Source organism: Trifolium pratense, linkage group LG2 (genome assembly GCF_020283565.1).
Source record: "Trifolium pratense cultivar HEN17-A07 linkage group LG2, ARS_RC_1.1, whole genome shotgun sequence".
In the NCBI taxonomy this organism is placed as follows: Eukaryota; Viridiplantae; Streptophyta; class Magnoliopsida; order Fabales; family Fabaceae; genus Trifolium; species Trifolium pratense.
The window spans coordinates 49430353-49449394 of record NC_060060.1 but is presented as its reverse complement, the minus strand read 5'-3'; the positions used below and the strand labels follow the sequence as shown (position 1 = coordinate 49449394).

The 19042-nt window shown below is 33.2% G+C and overlaps 1 protein-coding gene and 1 long non-coding RNA gene across 2 annotated transcripts; one reads left to right on the top strand and one right to left on the bottom strand.

Moving 5' to 3' along the window:
• The first annotated feature begins 1019 nt into the window (after positions 1–1019).
• On the top strand, positions 1020–1704 carry LOC123911498 (nuclear polyadenylated RNA-binding protein 3-like). Its single transcript, XM_045962926.1, has one exon. The coding sequence runs from the start codon at positions 1128–1130 to the stop codon at positions 1620–1622; it is 495 nt and encodes a 164-aa protein (XP_045818882.1). The 5' UTR covers positions 1020–1127; the 3' UTR covers positions 1623–1704.
• A 1246-nt stretch (positions 1705–2950) lies between these two features.
• Positions 2951–18479, bottom strand: LOC123911497. The gene is made up of 8 exons (XR_006810547.1): positions 18235–18479; positions 12986–13114; positions 12662–12820; positions 12367–12505; positions 6733–6800; positions 4877–5005; positions 3800–3958; positions 2951–3341 (listed from the first exon to the last, which is right to left on the bottom strand). It is a non-coding gene; the product is annotated as an uncharacterized LOC123911497 (long non-coding RNA).
• Between the last annotated feature and the right edge of the window lie 563 nt (positions 18480–19042).

Here is a 19042-nt window from a genome sequence, read left to right as displayed (position 1 = left end):
TTCGGGTATCTCCATTACGCCTCTTTCCACATGAATTTAGATTATATTTTAGTATTTTTTTATTAAAAAAAAAGTTAAATGTGCAAAATTATATTCTCTCAACAATTTTTTTAAATAAAGAAAAAAAAATAGAGAAAATGGTTTGTTTAATACTCAAATTAAAATAAAAAATAAATATATGAACGTAATTTAAGAGATTGTTTAAACATTTCTAATTTAAAAGAGGTGAAATCTAATTTTTAGTATAAGCGGGGCGGGTTCGGGGACGGGTTCGGGGTGGGTATCAATGTACCCATTACCCGCCCCAAACCCATCTTTTGAAATCGGGGAAAACCCAAACCCGAACCCAAATCCAGTCAACTCGGGTTTTCTCCGTCAAAGCGGGTATGGTTTGGGTGGCTACTCGCTGGTATGAGTTTTATTGTCATGCCTACACATACGTGACACAAATATTGAAATGATCGTTCGATCTCAATCAAATCGATAATAAAATTATTTAAAAATAATTTGATAAAAATTATAAGTTGAACCAATTAATCCGATAAATATTAATTAATACGTGTAACTGTGCGGTTAATATATATTATTATACATGATGACATGGTTGATAGAATTGTGATTAGGAAAAGTAAAAAAGTTTGGTAGGTGATGTCAACTAATGACATAGAAGGTTGAGTCCGTGAATGGCCAAGAAAGCTCCATGTGATGTTCTATGCATAGTACAAATGGTCTTTTGATTAATTAACTAAATTAAAAAAATACCCCACATACAGTTGTAAGAAACTTCTCACATACATTATTCAATATATATATCAACAAAAAAAAACCAAGAAACTTCTCACATACATTATTCATATATGCATCAATATATTATTATTATCAGTTATATAATATTCTAATAGCTTTCACATTACACCTCACTAGCAACTCCTTAAATTTTCCACACAAAAATTTAAAGGTACTTTACACGTTTGCATCTATCTCTACAAGGCTTTAAATAGACCATAAAATCCTCAAATTGCATAAACAGTTATACTCTATAGTTCTAACTCATCCTTGATCTTTTTCCTCTCACTCTTTGGTACCTTTTTTTTTGTGTTTTGTTTTTCTTCTAATTGCTTACAAACATGTTGGATTCTATACTGGAGATGATTACTCAAGCTGCTTCTAGCTCAACATTCATTTTTTGCTTTTGCAATTTGATCATAGTAATTATTTTAATGGATTTGAAGCCAAGAATAAGTGTTCATCAAAGAAGTGAATTCCCTCTTTCAATATATGAAATTCAAAAGCAAGAAATCAACACCAAGTTTTCATTTGAAAAAAGTATAGAATCAATGACACAAGAGAAAGAAGTCTCGCATGTCATCGAAGCGGAAGCAAATGAAGATGAAGACGAAGAAAACAAGATTGAAATTGGAGCCAATGATGATATTGATTGTAACAATGAAGAGGGAAAAGAAGAAAATGAAAAGGAGCATGAGGAAGAGAAAGATGATGATGAGTTGAGGAAAAGAGTGGAAGAATTTATAGAGAAAGTTAACAAAAAATGGAAAGAAGAATTGTTAAGCACATCTAGCTTGGTATATGAAAGAAAAAATAATGAAATTTTGGCAATTTGAGACATGTTTTTAGATTTTGTTGTATTGAATCATATTTAAGAAATATCATAAAGTTAGTTAGTTGTTCATAAGTGCTAGATAATTTCTATGGTTTTGTTATTGACTAAAAATTAATCCCTCTTGATTAATTATGTATTTTTTGGAGGTAAATGTTTCCAATATTGCAAAACATAGTGCTTTAGTGAAATAAACTTAATTGGATGAATGAGTTTCTAAGAGAAAAGAAGATGAGAATTTTCAATTAAGAGCTTTATTCTTGCATACATCACATGGATAAGGAGAAAAGTAAAAAGGCATAAAGAGCATGCTTGGAATAAGAATATGTAGGGATTCCTTTCATCCTTTTATTTTTACTATTTCTTTTCGTGTAAAGAAATATTTTGTGGGATTTTCTTTATTCCAAAAACCTTCTTTTTCTTTATCCTTATATTGGATTGGATTGGATGCACTAGCTAAGAAAGGACATCCATTTTTCTTTTGGGGCATTTGGATGAAGATAAATACCAAGAGAATCTCTAGAGTATGCTCTCTCTCTCTTTTCATTATTACTCTTCATTGATTAGAATTATATTCTACCAAAATAAGTGTTTGTTGATTGAATCAATTTTGAGCCAAAAATTTTAAAAGGAAAAAGGTTTATTTAGTTTTGTAATTGTAATCAACAATGTTAAATGTGTCAAAAAAATCAACAATGTAAAAAGCTAACTATAAAAAATATATAAAAAAAAAAAATGATGCTGCATTTACTAATTATAAAAAAACAATGTTAAAAGCTTCATAGTCCAATTATGTCACCATGATGCTGCACTTACTATACTAAATCTAGGTTGTAATAAAGCAACTAAGATAATGTCTTCTTGAGAGAAAAAAAAAAAAAACCTTTGAGACAATTTAATAAGCTCTCGTAATATTTTTTTTAATACTAAATCAGTACTGTTATTCATTATGTTATAATAATGAAAACCCTTCGAGACATTTATATTTTATAATAACAATTATATTAGCTATTATATCTTAATTGTGATTTTTTCCTGGTTGGTTGTTGTAGTGACTATCAGTTTTTTAGGCTGATATTGGCAATCAAATTCACGACAAGAAAATAACAATGAACGATATGAAAGGAAGTGGATCTTATAATTGATTTTGGAGTGGCCACCAAAATTAATTAAATTGAGAAACTTGTATATTGGCCAAGTTAGATTTGTACTCCAATTATGTATAGAGAAGGACATAAGAGTACTTATATATTGGCCAAGTCTCAATAATTGTAAGTGAAGCCTAAACATCGGTGACTCAACACAATACCAAACACTAATAGAAGAAAGGAATAGAATAAGGCATTTACCTTGATTTGGAGGAACATTGAATGTTTAATATATAGTATAGTATGCAACAACCCCAGCTTCTAAATGATTGGGGTTAGACTGGCTCAACATTGAGTATTGATAAAAAAACCAATATCATTCATTCACTTGAAAACCAATGTCATGATAGGTTTCATTCCACAAAACATGATCATTAATATTGTTTTAAGTTTAAAGATATTATTGTTAAACTTTAAAACCAAACAACTCAAATCTATTTAATTCTCACATAACCCAACCTAAATGTTTATGCAGGGGGGACACTTGATGAAATATCATCTGCAATCTCCTCCTTGTCTTTCTTCTGCTCCCGCAGCTTACGAGGCATCTTTGGACGAAAACTGCATACCACAACCTGATGCATAAAACAGAAAGAGGAAAATGTTCACTCAAAAGTTCCTCATTCAGTAGTAATTGATATACAAGGAGTCCTAGGAACACACTAACACTCATTCTCTTATTGGATGAAATTTATGTGGGCACTACCATTTTATATGGGACCCATTCCCAAAGTTTGGGACCCACAAAGATTTCAACCAATAAGAGATTGCTGAAAAGATAATGTTTCTAGCACTCCGCATTGATATATAGCAATAAAATAGTGCATCATCCGGATTCTAATAAACAAGTAGTTGGACAATGAAATGATGATATGATTTATACAAAGGTGAATTAAACACTGCTACAAACGAATTTGCTGAAAAGTTGATGTTATTATCTATAACAAAGGTAAATTAAACACTACTACAAACGACGTGATTTGACAAGTTTTTGAATATTCTATCAGATATCCTATTAAACAACAAAAGTTACCTGCACAGGACCTGCAGCTACCAATGGACCAGCCAGTTGACCCCCAATAGTTCGACCATCTGGAAAAGCCAAAGAGACAGCCACCGTACCAGCTCTTCTATAGATGCCAGCATTACATGGCAAAAAGTTGCCTGTCAAAGAAAGCAGTTCAAAAATTCCCTGTAAAACCACAAAATACGTGTCAGCGTGTTCCTTTAAAGTGTTCATCTAGTGCCATCACTAAGTAAAAAAGAAGAGAGTATTGCCAAAGAGCCGTTATTTATTTGACACTTTTTTTAATGGCAAAATTATATTAAATTGGAACAGAGTACAAGAACCCCAAATATGGGACTGAGTACAAGTGGTACTTCATCCGCAACCAAAACAACATGCTTAAATATAGCTCCTACCTAATCATACAATCAATCGGGTCTACCACCCACTCATAACACCTGGGGCCACTCTCAATTAGTTTGGCCAGCATGAGATTTCATCCAATGATACAATGTGTTGGAAACAGAATGTAAGAGACGGTGTTAGTGTTTCTTAATGCGATTTGATCCAATGATACAGTGTTTCTTGATAGGAACATAACAGTAAATCAACTCATTGGAAAGTTATAGTGAATTAATGGCAAAGATATACATGGGAAATCACTAATACACCCAATTTTTCTAAGAAGTGATTCATGCGAGGAGAGTGGAGACATGACTTGAGAAGAACAAAAAAACAATGTCATAAGCCATATTTACAAGAGATAATCATAGGAAGTTTGGAAACTAGGGAAGTTTAGTTATGATGTTCAAAAATGAAAGGTATGGAGTGCTATTAAAACATAGAGCATTGTAGCACAACTTCAAAATAAACACATGATTTACACCCAAAACACACTGGAAAAAATAGAAATCACATGCATTGTTGTAGTCAAATACTAGGCAACCAGGTAAATGGTAAATGTTACAAAGAAATCAGCGGAGAGAGATATATAGGATTATGACTGAACTAACCGCATATATCACAGTACATATGAATCAGCTGAAAGAGATATATAGGACTGAACTTCTTTTATCTGTGCTAATGAAATAGGACTGCACTAACCTCATATTTAGAAGTCTCGCCAGAAGAACCCGACGGACGAAGTGTGCAGCTTGAAATAGTGCCATGTCCAGAGATAATGCATACCGCGCGGAATTGTAGCGCAAGAAAGACAATTTTGCTGGCAATATCCTAAAACAGGTCATAGAAAAATTACAAATACGATTAATAAATGAACACATTGTATTGCCATACAGAAAAGAAGAAAAAAGGAAGTGTGAGTGATAGATTATTTCCAATAATAATCATACTGTACGCAACTTGAAGTTAACATTCATGTAACAATACTGTAACACAAGTTGTACTATTTCATATTGCTACTATTAAATGCTATTTCTTCATTAGCATAAAAATACTAACTTGGCAATGCTATTTGTATATTATCTATTACACAATTATACTTATAGATCAATAAATATTTAAATATTTAAGATTGCCATTGCTACTTATTATATGCTAGAATTGGAAACCATGTCTTCACCTCTATGAAGATACATATTAATTTATTACAGTATGAAGACAGCAAATACTACGCCGCCAAATAAAGAAAAAATAACATTGTATGTGTTAAACCTAAAAAAGGTATTTACAGTTAAAAGGTGAGGTGACATTGCATTTAATAAAACAATGATGCTATATGGTACGACAAGTTTGTCGTGCATATTGGACGACTACCTTAAAAACACACGCTTGATGAGTTTTATTTGTTTAACTAGTGCATTTAACTAGTGTGTTTTTAAAATATAAGTTAAAAATCAAAATATCACACAAACTGAAAACTGGATATATCATATATATGTTTTTTTTTTAAGAAGCTAAATTAGACCACCCAAATTGGCGCCAAAGAGAATCGAACCTCAGACCTCAAGAGGAGCACACTCCTAGGTCCCAAGCCAATACCAATGCACCAACCCAAGTGGGTTTCATATATATGTTGTCAAAGCGGAAAATTGACGCGACGCGGACAACCCCAAATTGACGCGACGCGGTAACGCAGAGAATCGCGTACGCTATTTTAGTGACACGACAAGGACAATAAAAATAAATAAAATACCAATCATCCAAATCCAAATACTTACTACACACAGTGACCTCGATTTTTTGTCGCGTCGCGCCGCTATAGCGGTTGTAGCGGCCGCTATTGACAACAGAGTCATATTGTCCATAACAATCTGCCTATTTTGCTCACTATTAAGTTCACATTTGCAAGTTGCAACAATAAGTAATTTTTTTTAGGGAAAATGCATTTAGATATCTTTTAAGTTTTGGCGAACATTCCGGTACATATATTATGTGGATATGTACCGATACACGGTTTAGGTGGATATTTTGATTGGTCCAAAAATAATATTAATATAAAAAAATCAATAAATATTATTTGTAAACCAATCAGAATCATCTAACTCAACGAATACACAGGTACATATCGACATAATATGCGTTTCAAAAAATTCACGTTAAGTGGATATGTACCGGTACACATATTATCACTTCGGCTATGAAAGTAAAATATTAATAAAATTCATATTGGCAATGGCAACATAATCATGGCAAAATGAAATTCACCGTTTGTGTTAAAGTGATGGAGCAGTCTGTATTGGTAACTTTTGTCAAATGAAATTTATAAAAGATTGAAAATATATAAGTATTGAGTAATTAGCGAGTTCAGTTAATCGCGCGTTCAAGACGACAGAATTGTGTCGTACATGCTAGCATTTTCCTTAATAAAATGCATTAGTTTTCAATGAGTAAACTAAATGAAGCCTTTGCGTTTATTCTGAATAAGGCATTCAGAAAAAATTGGTGGGAAAATCTAACAATTTTCAGTATATAGGCCTAAAATGGAATGAGAAGAATACCTCGCCAGAATTCACTGTAAAGTTCCGATGTGTTAAAGGGGAACCACGGGAACTTGAAATTCCATCATCTGTAAAATAGGTATAGATAGGCAGATTATTATAAGTGATAGAATAAAATAACCATAAGGTCAGAGAGGAAGTTATTATCTAATTAACAAATAAACTGCAAATTTATTTCATCGTGTAAAAACATAGTTACCAGACCCTAATTCAATATGCATATATCATGAGGTCACAAATACCCACTGTGATATACAAAATACCATATTATCCTGATTCCAAATATATCAGTAAAATAGATTCACACAGCATATGCATATACAATCAACTATGTGCTCCTTTAGACAGCAATGGAAGTCTCGGAAAAAAGCATCAACTACTGGGATTATCTTTGGATATAGAAGTAAGAATGTCGATACAAAAAGAAATCTCAATGTGGCAAGAGGCCCTAAGACGGATTACACATTAGGCGGGGGGATGAATTTCTATACAACCACTTCATAATGGAGATAAGTATCCATAAAGTGAAGACCACAAAACTACTCCATAAACATGAAGAGCCATTGTACATTTGAATGACCATATAAAATTATAAATTAAAACTATCATTTCACGAAATCATTTTCTACAGTCTGCACTGAAGAATTGATTTAAAGATTTAACATGCTACCTACCTCATATAAGCAGAGGGAATCTAAGCAAAGTGTCCACTCATGCTACTACATATTAATCTCACATCTAAAGCATGAATCAAATAAAAACACAAACACCTAAATTCAAAAGATTAAATTAACTACAACCAAAAAAAATAATTCCTGCTTCACATCGAACATATTTTGGAAAAACGATGGTTATCTATATAACAAAGCAGTAACTAAAAAGATTAAAAAAATGCAAGAATCAAAAAACAATCTGTTAATTTCTACATGGTCTTGTACTTTTAAAATCATACAACCCTCGACCCCTTTTTGAGGCTGGAAAATCTTCAGTCAATAGAGTTCCTGACAAAATCGGCATAGACGACGGCATTGCCTTACTGCCTGATTCATACCGCCCAGCTCTATACCTCTTTTTCTGTCCCTCTGTACTATCACACGTCGCCGACGCAGAACTCACTGGAGATGGCATCAGCAACTCCTCTGCAGGCCCAATAAGGGGCACAGAATTATGAACCACATTGAAACTCTGTGGTGCCTCATTATCCTTAAAAATCCCTCTTCCATTTTTTTGTAAATCGAAGAACAAAGAAACCCTAAAACCTAAAATAACATTTTGGAACAAAATGAAACTAAGGCTAAATTAGGTATTTAGTCCCTTAACTTATTCATTAGTTTCATTTTGGACCAAAATGAAACTACTAAATAAGTTCAGGAACTAAATATCTAATTTAGCCTACAATTAAAGTTAACAACAAATAAGAGTTTCACAAGAATTCTTTTTTTAATTAAATTAAAGTTGATCATAAATTAGTGTTTCACGAAAAATATGAAAATGAATTGAAATCCCTGCCTGGTTTGGTAAATCTACTCTAAAATGCAAGCACTACCCTCCCTTTTTTTCTTTCACTGTATTCATTGTATTTGGGCTGATGTTTATGTTTTTTCCCCCTTTTTGGAAAATCAGGAAGATACCTATTTTATTTTAAATTGATATTTATTTTATTACAACTTTAAAAAGAAAATTACGAAACAGTAAAATCAGTCAATGAGCCATTGAATTTTGCCAACTACTGCCAAGTTCTTATTCTTTTTAATTAAAATTAAAGTTAGCCATAAATTGCAGGTTCACAAGAAAATAGAAAATGGGTTAAAATGCCCTTTTGGTTGTGAATCTACTCTAAAATGCCATTATTATACCCGATGCACCACCCTCCCTCTTTTTCTTCGTTATTTTAGGCCTGAAGTTCATTCTTTTTTTTTTTTCAGTTTGTGTTGACCAAAAAGGCCCTTTACTTAATTCCAATTTTTTTTTATAAGAGCAAAAGCAATATCCCCTGCATTTCAAAATGAGTGTCAATTTCAATTTTCAATGTAAAATTTTCCAATTGTACCCCTCTAATTATTACTGTATACATACACTATTCTCAAAACATTATATTTCACTTTTCATTTATGATGGTGAGAAACAAACCAATAATTATTAGGGTTAGTTTAGTAAAAGTGGTATATCTTTTGACAACATAAATGCATTTCTTTATCTCGTGTAAAAACCTTGAACGACACTTATTTTGAAACGGAAAGGGTAATAAGAAAGTAAAAGAAAAATGTAAAGAAAAGAAGCCATTGTGTGCTAAATATTTGATCCATGTATTTGCTTGGGACACAGGGGCGGGGCTATCTTTATATAGGGAAAAAGTGTATTTCCTTGTTTATAATCGAAATTTACAAAAATACCATCCCCTACTTCTGTTTCACAAAAATACCATCACCTATTTCTCTTTCACGCGACCTCTTACCATCATTTTTGTTTCATCTTTCACGCAACCCTTGGTCTCTTCTCCCTGTCAATCGCCCACCATTGTTCTCCCATCCAACGGCAACCACCGCTAGATTTGCACCGGCCCTCTCTCTCTCTCGAAGGTCTCTCCTCTCCCTCTTTTGATTTTTCATTTGATTTGCGGTTTTAATTTCTGAAATTCTCATTTAGGAGATGTGGTTTTGTTGGTTTTGATTTATGGTTTGAATTTGGTTTTCATTTATTGATTTATTGATTTTTTTGTTGATGTGTGGTTTTATTAACTTGTTACAAAAAAAATTGTTATGGATTTATGGTTTTGATTTATGAAATTCTCATTTGTGGTTCTGTTGGTTTTGATGATGGTTCTCATTTGTTGATTTATAATCTTGTTAACTTTTGACAAAAATAACTTGTTATTGATTGATGGTTTTGATTTTTAAATGTGTTGTTATTGATTTATGGTTCTCTCCCTCTTTTATTGTTGAATGAACAAGTATGTGTTTATTTGGTTAATAAGTTTTAATTTGTTTTGACGGCCCACCCAAATATTTTAGTCTAGCTCTACCACTATTGGGTCATGCGTGACCTGATTTGCAACTCAGTTCCATACGAACAAAAACATAACCTAATTTTATTATATTTTCTGATTCAGATCAAATTGTCTCCCTCAAAACAGGTCGTGGCTCCCGCGCTCCCTCTGTAAGTGATTCAACGTTTTCATCCTCTAGAGTCGTGTGGTGGTGCGACTGCTACCTGACCTTCCAAAGCAACTGCTCGGGCTCTCAATCTCGCACTCTCAGTCCCGCGTAGTAAGTCTCTCTGATTCTGTTGCTTTTTTAAATTTGCTCTATTTTTTGTTTTCTGAATCAATGTTGCCTTCTCTGGGCTTTTTTGCCTTTTTTTTTTGGGTATTTTGATTTTTTATCTCTATTTTTCACTTTTGCTTGTCTCTATTTTTCATTTTGGGATAGATGGCAGATATTGATCAAGTTAGAGATAAGAATAATGAAGGTGAAGCCATATCTAGTCAACATGGTGCACTGATGGTTTTGAGGGAGCACATGACGAAAACTAAGAAGAAAGGGAAAGGTAAGCTAGCATGTAAAGGAAAGGATGCACGAACTTATTTCGTATATCTGGGAAGAGTTGGTTAGAGATTGGATGCTCTTGGATATTCTTTTATATTAGTGCAGAGAGTAGATTTTCTGAGTTAGTGAGCATAGCTCTCAGGAGTAGAAGGAAGAGTTGCTTTCTCTACTCAGTTCTAATTTCCATCAATAAAATACAATTTGATTTGTTCATTTACATCTCTATTACACTCATATTTGTTGTTGTGATTATGGGTACTATCAGGTAGACATGATGTGGGATGGCAACACGGTATTGCTGTAGATGGTAAAGCAAGTAAAGTTAAATGCAACTATTGCAATGAGGAGTATTCCGGCGGTGTTTTTCGATTTAAGCACCATTTAGCGGGAACACATAAATATGTTGCACCGTGTAGAGCTGTTCCGAATGATGTTCGTCAACAAATGTTGGACGTTGTTAATAAATTGCAAAGCAATCGCATTGAGAAGAGGAAGAGGACTCCAAGTGAAGATGTACAAGACAATGAATCAAACAAGAAATTGATGAACTGTATACAAATCCTTGACGGACTTGAAGGCATTGGTGGTGGTCCTTTTACAAAAGCATTAAAGATATTGAAAGAAGACCCTCTATGGAGGGATGTGTTTTTGGCATTATCTGACGATAGGAAGAAAGATTTTGTGCTTAATCTTTAAATATTTATCTTTATGCGTGTTTGGATAAAGACATCAAGATGTACTTATGTTTGGATATTTCAATTTAGTATCAATATAAACTTGTAATTTGGAAACCTAATGGTATGAATTGTTTGGATTAAGACATGTTTATGATGAATACTTAGTTTTATGTTAATGTTTGAAACTGGTTTAGGATTTTGAAAATTTCAAAACTCAACTGACAATGGTTTCAGTTTTAAAAAATTATCAAAAACTCAAAACTGAAACTGGTTTTCGTTTTTATAAATTTCAAAACAGTAAACCACCCCAAACAGGACTTAAGTTGCTTGTGTCTATTTTTCATTTTGGGATATATGGCTAGTACTAGCAATATGACATTGTTCATAAATTGCAAGGACATCTCATCAAGAAGAGAACTCCAAGTGAGGATGCAGAGATTAATGTGAAAGATGAAAAAAGAAAAAAGATAGAACTTCTGAGTCCTACAAAGCATCATGATAGCAATCAAAGTTACAAAACTTGGACCAGTCGTCAACTAAGTCAAAGAGTCGGTGTTCAAATATGTGGGTCACTAGCAATATTGTCAATCACGTAAAATAGATGAGAACTCCAAGTGAGGATGTGGAGATTAATGTGAAAGATGAAAAAAAAAATGATAGAATTTCTGAGTCCTACATATATTTTCAAGAGGGGATAAAGTTCCAAGTCCTAGAAAAAGATAGAACTACCGACAGAGCATCATGGTAGCAATCAAAGTTACAAAACTTGGACCAGTCGTCAACTAAGTCAAAGAGTCGGTGTTCAAATATGTGGGTCACTAGCAATATTGTCAATCACGGAAAATAGATGCATGTTCAAATCCCGCTACCTTATAGTGGTATACCACAACAAATAGTATACTTTGTACTAAATAGTTCTTTTTTTTTTAAACTCGGTGTCTGGCCTAAGGACCAACTAATTTGAGGGGTTCAATCCGACTAAATAGTGTATAGCAGAACAAAATGATTTGCTCAAATTTCTCTACGCTATAGCCGCTATTTGACAACAATTGATCACTAATTAAACCACATGACCTAGACTTTATAAAAAAACAATCTACACGAAAATTTCACATTGAAAAATATAAGTTGCATTGCATCCAGCAAAGAAAATCACATAGGAAAGAAAATAATTAAAATTAAACAACCTCACATTACATTACATTAAATTACATTACATAAATTCATAACCTATTCAATTAAATTGATTGATTTATCTCTTCATATATATAGTAAGTTTCATTTAATTTTTAATATTCATAATAAATTGGTATTAGATCAGAAAGTTAAGAACAGCACATAGAAGAATGAATCTATGAATGGAAAGGGGAAAAAGCAAAAGCATGAGTTTTTGAATATGAAATATGGTGAACCTGAATTGAGATGCGGTGATGGTGTGAGAGAGCGGTGGTGCAGTGGTCGGGGAGCGACTCCGTGAGATGGCGGTGCGGCGATCGGCTATTGAAACGGAGGAGACATTTCTTGTGATTGATTGATTTCTGAGGTTCGTCTCTGTGATCATTATTTATATATTTAGAGACATATTGGAATTACGCTACGGTGTCGTTTATTTATAACAAAGGCAAATTAAACACTGCTACAAAACGAAATGATTTGACAATTTATTGAATAATCTATCAGATATCCTGTTTACACGATAGAAGTTACCTGCACAGGACCTGCAGCTACCAGTGGACCAGCCAGTTGACCCCAAATAGTACGACCATCTGGAAAAGCCAAAGAGACAGTCACCGCACCAGATCTTCTATAAATGCCAGCATTACTTGGCAAAAAGTAGCCCGTCAAAGAAAGCAGTTCGAAAATTGCCTGTAAAACCGGGTAAATGGTAAATGTTACACAGAAATCAGCAGAGAGAGATATAGGATTAGGACTGAACTAACCGCATATATCACAGTACATATGAATCAGCTGAAAGAGATATATAGGACTGGACTTCTTTTATCTGTGCTAATTAAATAGGACTGCACTAACCTCATGTTTAGAATTCTCGCCAGGAGAACCCGACCGACGAAGTGTGCAGCTTGAAATAGTGCCATGTCCAGAGATAATGCATACCGCGCAGAATTGTAGCGCAAGAAAGAAAATTTTGCTGGCAATATCCTAAAACAGGTCATAGAAAAATTACAAATACGATTAATAAATGAACACATTGTATTGCCATACAGAAAAGAAGAAAAAAGGAAGTGTGAGTGATAGATTATTTTCAATAATAATCATATTTTCATTAGCATAAAAATACTAACTTGGAAATGCTATTTGTATATTATCCATTACACAATTATACTTATAGATCAATAAATATTTAAATATTTAAGATTGCCATTGCTAGTTATTATATGCTAGAATTGGAAACCATGTTATCACCTCTATGAAGATACATATTAATTTATTACAGTATGAAGACAGCAAATACTACGCCGCCAAATAAAGAAAAAATAACATTGTATGTGTTAAACCTAAAAAAGGTATTTACAGTTTTTTTTGGGTTTATAACCCTCTGGTTCCTAGGGGAAAGGGGCCCTAGTAGTCCAGAGTTCGGCCGCGAGGTATGTAAAGCCTGGCCAAGAAATTGTTCCACCCAGGAATCGAACCCGGGTTCTCCCGAAATCCGTCCTTTTTGGTGAAGCTCATTAACCACTTGAGCTCAATGACTTGGTTAAAGGTATTTACAGTTAAAAGGTGAAATGACATTGCATTTAATAAAATGCATTAGTTTTCAATGAGTAATAATTTTTTTTACTCTATAATTTGATTACATTAAAATAATAATAGGGATATATTTGGAAAAACAAAATGCTTTTTTTAATATATATTATTATTATTTTTATTTAATTTCAACTATTAAAAAAATAAAAAATTGTAAGGTGGAGTGGAGCCAACGAGCATCCCCCTAATTTCTACAAAATAAGTTAAGGAACTAAATATCTAATTTAGCCTAAAATTAAACTTCACAAAAAATAAGAGTTTCACAAGAAAAATAATTTTTTTCAATTAGTAAATTAAAGTTGCCCATGAATTAGAGTTTCAAGAGAAATATGAAAATTAATTAAAATGCATGCACTACCCTCCCTTTTTATCTTTCATTGTATTTGGGCTAATGTTTATCTTTTTTTCCCCCTTTAGGAAAATAAGGAAAATACCTATTTTATTTTAAATTGATAAAATTTTATTTCAACTTTAAAAAGAAAATTTCAAAACAGTAAAGTGAGTCACTGAGCCATTGAATTTTGCTCACTACTGACAAGTTCTTATTCTTTTTAATTAAAATTAAAGTTAGCCATAAATTGCAGGTTCACAAGAAAATAAAAAATAGATTAAAATGCCCTTTAAAATGCCACTATTATAACCGATGCACCACCCTCCTCTTTTTCTTCGTTATTTTAGGCCTGAATTTCATTCTTTTATATTTTTTTTACAGTTTGTGTTGACCAAAAAGGCCCCTTACTTAATTCCAATTCGTTTTTATAAGAGGAAAAGCAATATTCCCTCCGTTTCAAAATGAGTGTCATTCTCACTTTTCAATGTAAAATTTTCCAATTGTGCCCCTCTAATTATTACTATATACACTATTCTCAAAACATTATATTTCACTTTTCATTTATGATGGTGAGAAACAAACCAATAATTAATAGGGTTAGTTTAGTAAAAGTGACATCTTTTGACAACATAATTGCATTTCTTAATCTCGTGTAAAAACCTTGAACGACACTTATTTTGAAACGGAAGGGGTAAAATAAGAAAGTAAAAGCATAACATAAAGAAAAGAAACTATTGAGTGCTAAATATTTGATCCATGTATTTGCTTGGGACACAGGGGCGGAGCTATCTTAGGGCCCAAAAAGGCCGAAGCCCTCCCCAGTAAAAAAAAAAAACCTTATTATATAGGGAAAAGGTGTATACCCTTGTTTATAATTGAAATTTACAAATATACCATCCCCTACTTCTCTTTCACAAAAATACCATCACCTATTTCTCTTTCACGCGACCTCTTACCATCATTTTTGTTTCATCTTTCACGCAACCCTAGCTCTCTTCTCCTTGTCAATCGCCCACCGTTGTTCTCCCATCCAACGACCACCACCGCTCAGTTTGCACCGGCCCACTCTCTCGAAGGTCTCTCCTCTCCCTCTTTTGATTTGTCATTTGATTTGTGGTTTTAATTTCTAAAATTCTCATTTAGGAGATGTGGTTTTGTTGGTTTAGATTTATGGTTTTGAATTTGTGATGTGTGGTTTTATTAACTTGTTACAAAAAAAAATTGTTATTGATTTATGGTTTTCATTTCTGAAATTCTCATTTGTGGTTCTGTTGGTTTTGATTATGGTTCTCATTTGTTGATTATGATATAGTTAACTTTTGACAAAAATAACGTGTTATTGATTTATGGTTTTGATTTTTGAATGTGTTGTTATTGATTTATGGTTCTCTCCCTCTGTAATTGTTGAATGATTTATGGTTTTCATTTCTGAAATTCTCATTTGTGGTTCTGTTGGTTTTGATTATGGTTCTCATTTGTTGATTATGATATAGTTAACTTTTGACAAAAATAACGTGTTATTGATTTATGGTTTTGATTTTTGAATGTGTTGTTATTGATTTATGGTTCTCTCCCACTGTAATTGTTGAATGAACAAGTATGTGCTTATTTGGTTAATAAATTTAAACTTGTTTTGACGGCCCACCCTAATATTTTAGTCTAGCTCTGCCACTGTTGGGTCATGTGTGACCTGATTTGCAACTCAGTTCCATACGAACAAAAACAGCACCTAATTTTTTTTTTATATTTTCTCATTCAGATCAAATTGTCACCCTCAAAACAGGCTGTGCCTCCTGCGCTCCCTCTGTAAGTGTTTCAACCTTCTCATCCTCTAGAGTCGTGTGGTGGTGTGACAGCTACCTGACCTTCCAAAGCAACCGCTTGGGCTCTCAATCTCGCACTCTCAGTCGCGCGCAGTAAGCCTCTCTGATTCTGTTGCCTTTTTATTTTTGCTCTATTTTTGGTTTTCTGAATCAATGTTGCCTTCTCTGGGCTTTTTTGCCTCTTTTTTGGGGTATTTTGATTTCTTATCTGTTTTTCGCTTTTGCTTGTCTCTATTTTTCATTTTGGGATAGATGGCAGATATTGATCAAGTCAGAGATAAGAATCATGAGGGTGACAACATGGCAAATCAACATGGTGCAATTATAGTTTTCACGGAGCACATGACTGAAACTAAGAAGAAAGGCAAAGGTAAGCTGGCATGTGAAGGAAAGAATGCATGAACTTAATCCGTATATCTGGGAAGAGTTGGCCAGAGATTGCATGCTCTCCGATATTCTTTTATATTAATGCAGAGAGTAGATTCTCTGAGAGTCTGAGTTAGTGAGCATAGCTCGCAGGAGTAGAAGGAAGAGTTGCTTTCTCTACTCAGTTTTAATTGCCATCAATAAAATACAATTTGATTTGTTCATTTACATTTCTATTACACTCATATTTGTTATGATTATGGGTACTATCAGGTAGACGTGACGTGGGATGGCAACATGGCGTTGCTATAGATGGTAAAGCAAGTAAAGTTAAATGCAATTATTGCCATGAGGAGTATTCCTCCGGCGGTGTTTTTCGATTTAAGCACCATTTAGCGGGAACACGCAAAAATGTTGCACCATGTAGAGCTGTTCCGAATGACGTTCGTCTACAAATGTTGGACAAAGTTAATAAATCGCAAAGCAATCTCATTGAGAAGAGGAAGAGGACTCCAAGTGAAGATGTACAAGATAACGAAGCCAAGAAGAAATTGATGCGTTGTGTACGGATCCTTGACGGACTTGAAGGCATTGGTGGTGGTCCTTTTACAAAAGCATTAAAAATATTGAAAGAAGACCCTCTATGGAGGGATGTGTTTTTGGCATTATCTGATGATAGGAAGAAAGATTTTGTGCTCAATCTTTAAATGTTTATGTTTACGCGTGTTTGGATAAAGACATCGAGATGTACTTATGTTTGGATAAGACATGTTTATGATGTATGTTTATGGCTATTTTTATGTTTGAATATTTCAATTTAGTATCAATATAAACTTGTACTTTGGAAACCTAATGGTATGAATTCTTTGGATTAAGACATGTTTATGATGAATATTTATTTTTATGTTAATGTCTGAAACTAGTTTAGGATTTTGAAAACTTCTAAACTCAATTGGCATTGGTTTCAGTTTTTAAAAATTATCAAAAACTCAAAACCGAAACTGGTTTTGGTTTTTTAAATTTTCAAAACAGTAAACCACCCCCAAACAGGACCTAAGTTGCTTGTCTCTATCTTTCATTTTGGGATATATGGCTAGTACTAGCAGTGTGCCTCCTTCTTCAGTAGGAGAATCAAACACAAGTGTGGGGACATTGTTCATTAATTTGCAAGGCAATCTCATCAAGAAGAGAACTCGAAGTGAGGATGTAGAGATTAATGTGAAAGATGAAAAATGAAAAACGACCTACATATATTTTCAAGAGGGGATAAAGTTCCAAGTCCTGGAAAAAGGTAGAACTACAGACAAAGCATCACGGTAGCAAGCAAAGTTACAAAACTTGGACCAGTCGTCGACTCAGTCATAGAGTCGGTGTCCAAATATTTGGGTCACAAGCAATATTGTCAATCACGGAAAATCAATGTATGTTCAAATCCTGCTACCCTATAGTGGTATACCACAACAATAGTCTCTATTTGACAACACTTTGTTGTACTAAATAGTTTTTATTTATTTTTAAAACATGGTATCAGGCCTAAAGACCTACTAAGCCGAGGGGTTGCATCCGACTAAATGGTGTATAGCACAACAAAATGATTTGCTCAAATTTCTCTACGGTATAGCCGCTATTTGACAACAAATTATCACTAATTAATCCACATGACCTAGTCTTTATAAAAAAAACAATCTACACGAAAATTTCACATTGAAAAATATAAATTGCATTGCATCCATCAAACAAAATCACATAGGAAACAACATAATTAAAATTAAATAACCTCACATTGCATTACATAAATTCATAACCTATTCGATTAAATTGATTGATTCTGCTATCTCTTCATATATATTAATATAGTAAATTTCATTTAATTTTAATATTAAACTAAATTAGCATTAGATAAGAAAGTTAAGAACAGCGCATAGAAAGAATGAATCTATGATGAAAGGGGAAAAAGCAAAAGCGTGAGTTTGTGAATATGAAATATGTTGAACCTGAATGGAGATGCCGTGATGGTCGGCGAGCGTGGTGGTGCTATTAAGGTCGGGGAGCGACTCCGTAAGGCGGCGGTGCGACGATCGGCGACTGAAGCGGGCGGAGACATTTCTGTGAGTATTTGATTGATATCTCAGGTTCCTCTCTGAAATCCTTATTTCTATATTTGGAGAAGAAGTATTGGAATTACCGAATTACGTTACGGCGTCGTTTTGCTGAAGTTTTTCCAAACAAAAGAATAACCGCTAAAACAAACACCATTTTGCTCTTTGTAACTTTATTTTTATATCATTGATTCTTTTTTTATCATGCGGTTCACCAATTGAAGTTATAGCATTAAGTAGTTTCAGTCTTCTTTCAATTGTAGTTATGAAAATTAAATTATGGACCTTCGTATTAAGTTCAGCGTCAATTATTATTGAATTAACTAAAGATTGATTTATGACATTGATCTTTAAATATTAGTTATTTTGGCATTTAAAATTCAGTTTTAGGCTGTCAAAATAAAATTTCAATTTTTAAGCCGTTATTTATATATGTTTTAAGTAATGTTTAGCTTAGCCCATAAATTATTATTTTTGGGTAATTTAGTGGTTAAAAAAATATTCCTTATAATAAATAAGTGGGATGTTCGAACCCCGACCCATGCATATACGAGCTTAGCCCATAAAATTTCTATTAAAAGAGATTAATGTATCAGCAAATTAGAAGTACATTTTGAATTAAAAAAAAAAAAAAACCAAATAAAATTACATGCATGTTGTCTTTACCAATTGTCAACCTTTTTTTTTTCTTTCCATCGAGCAA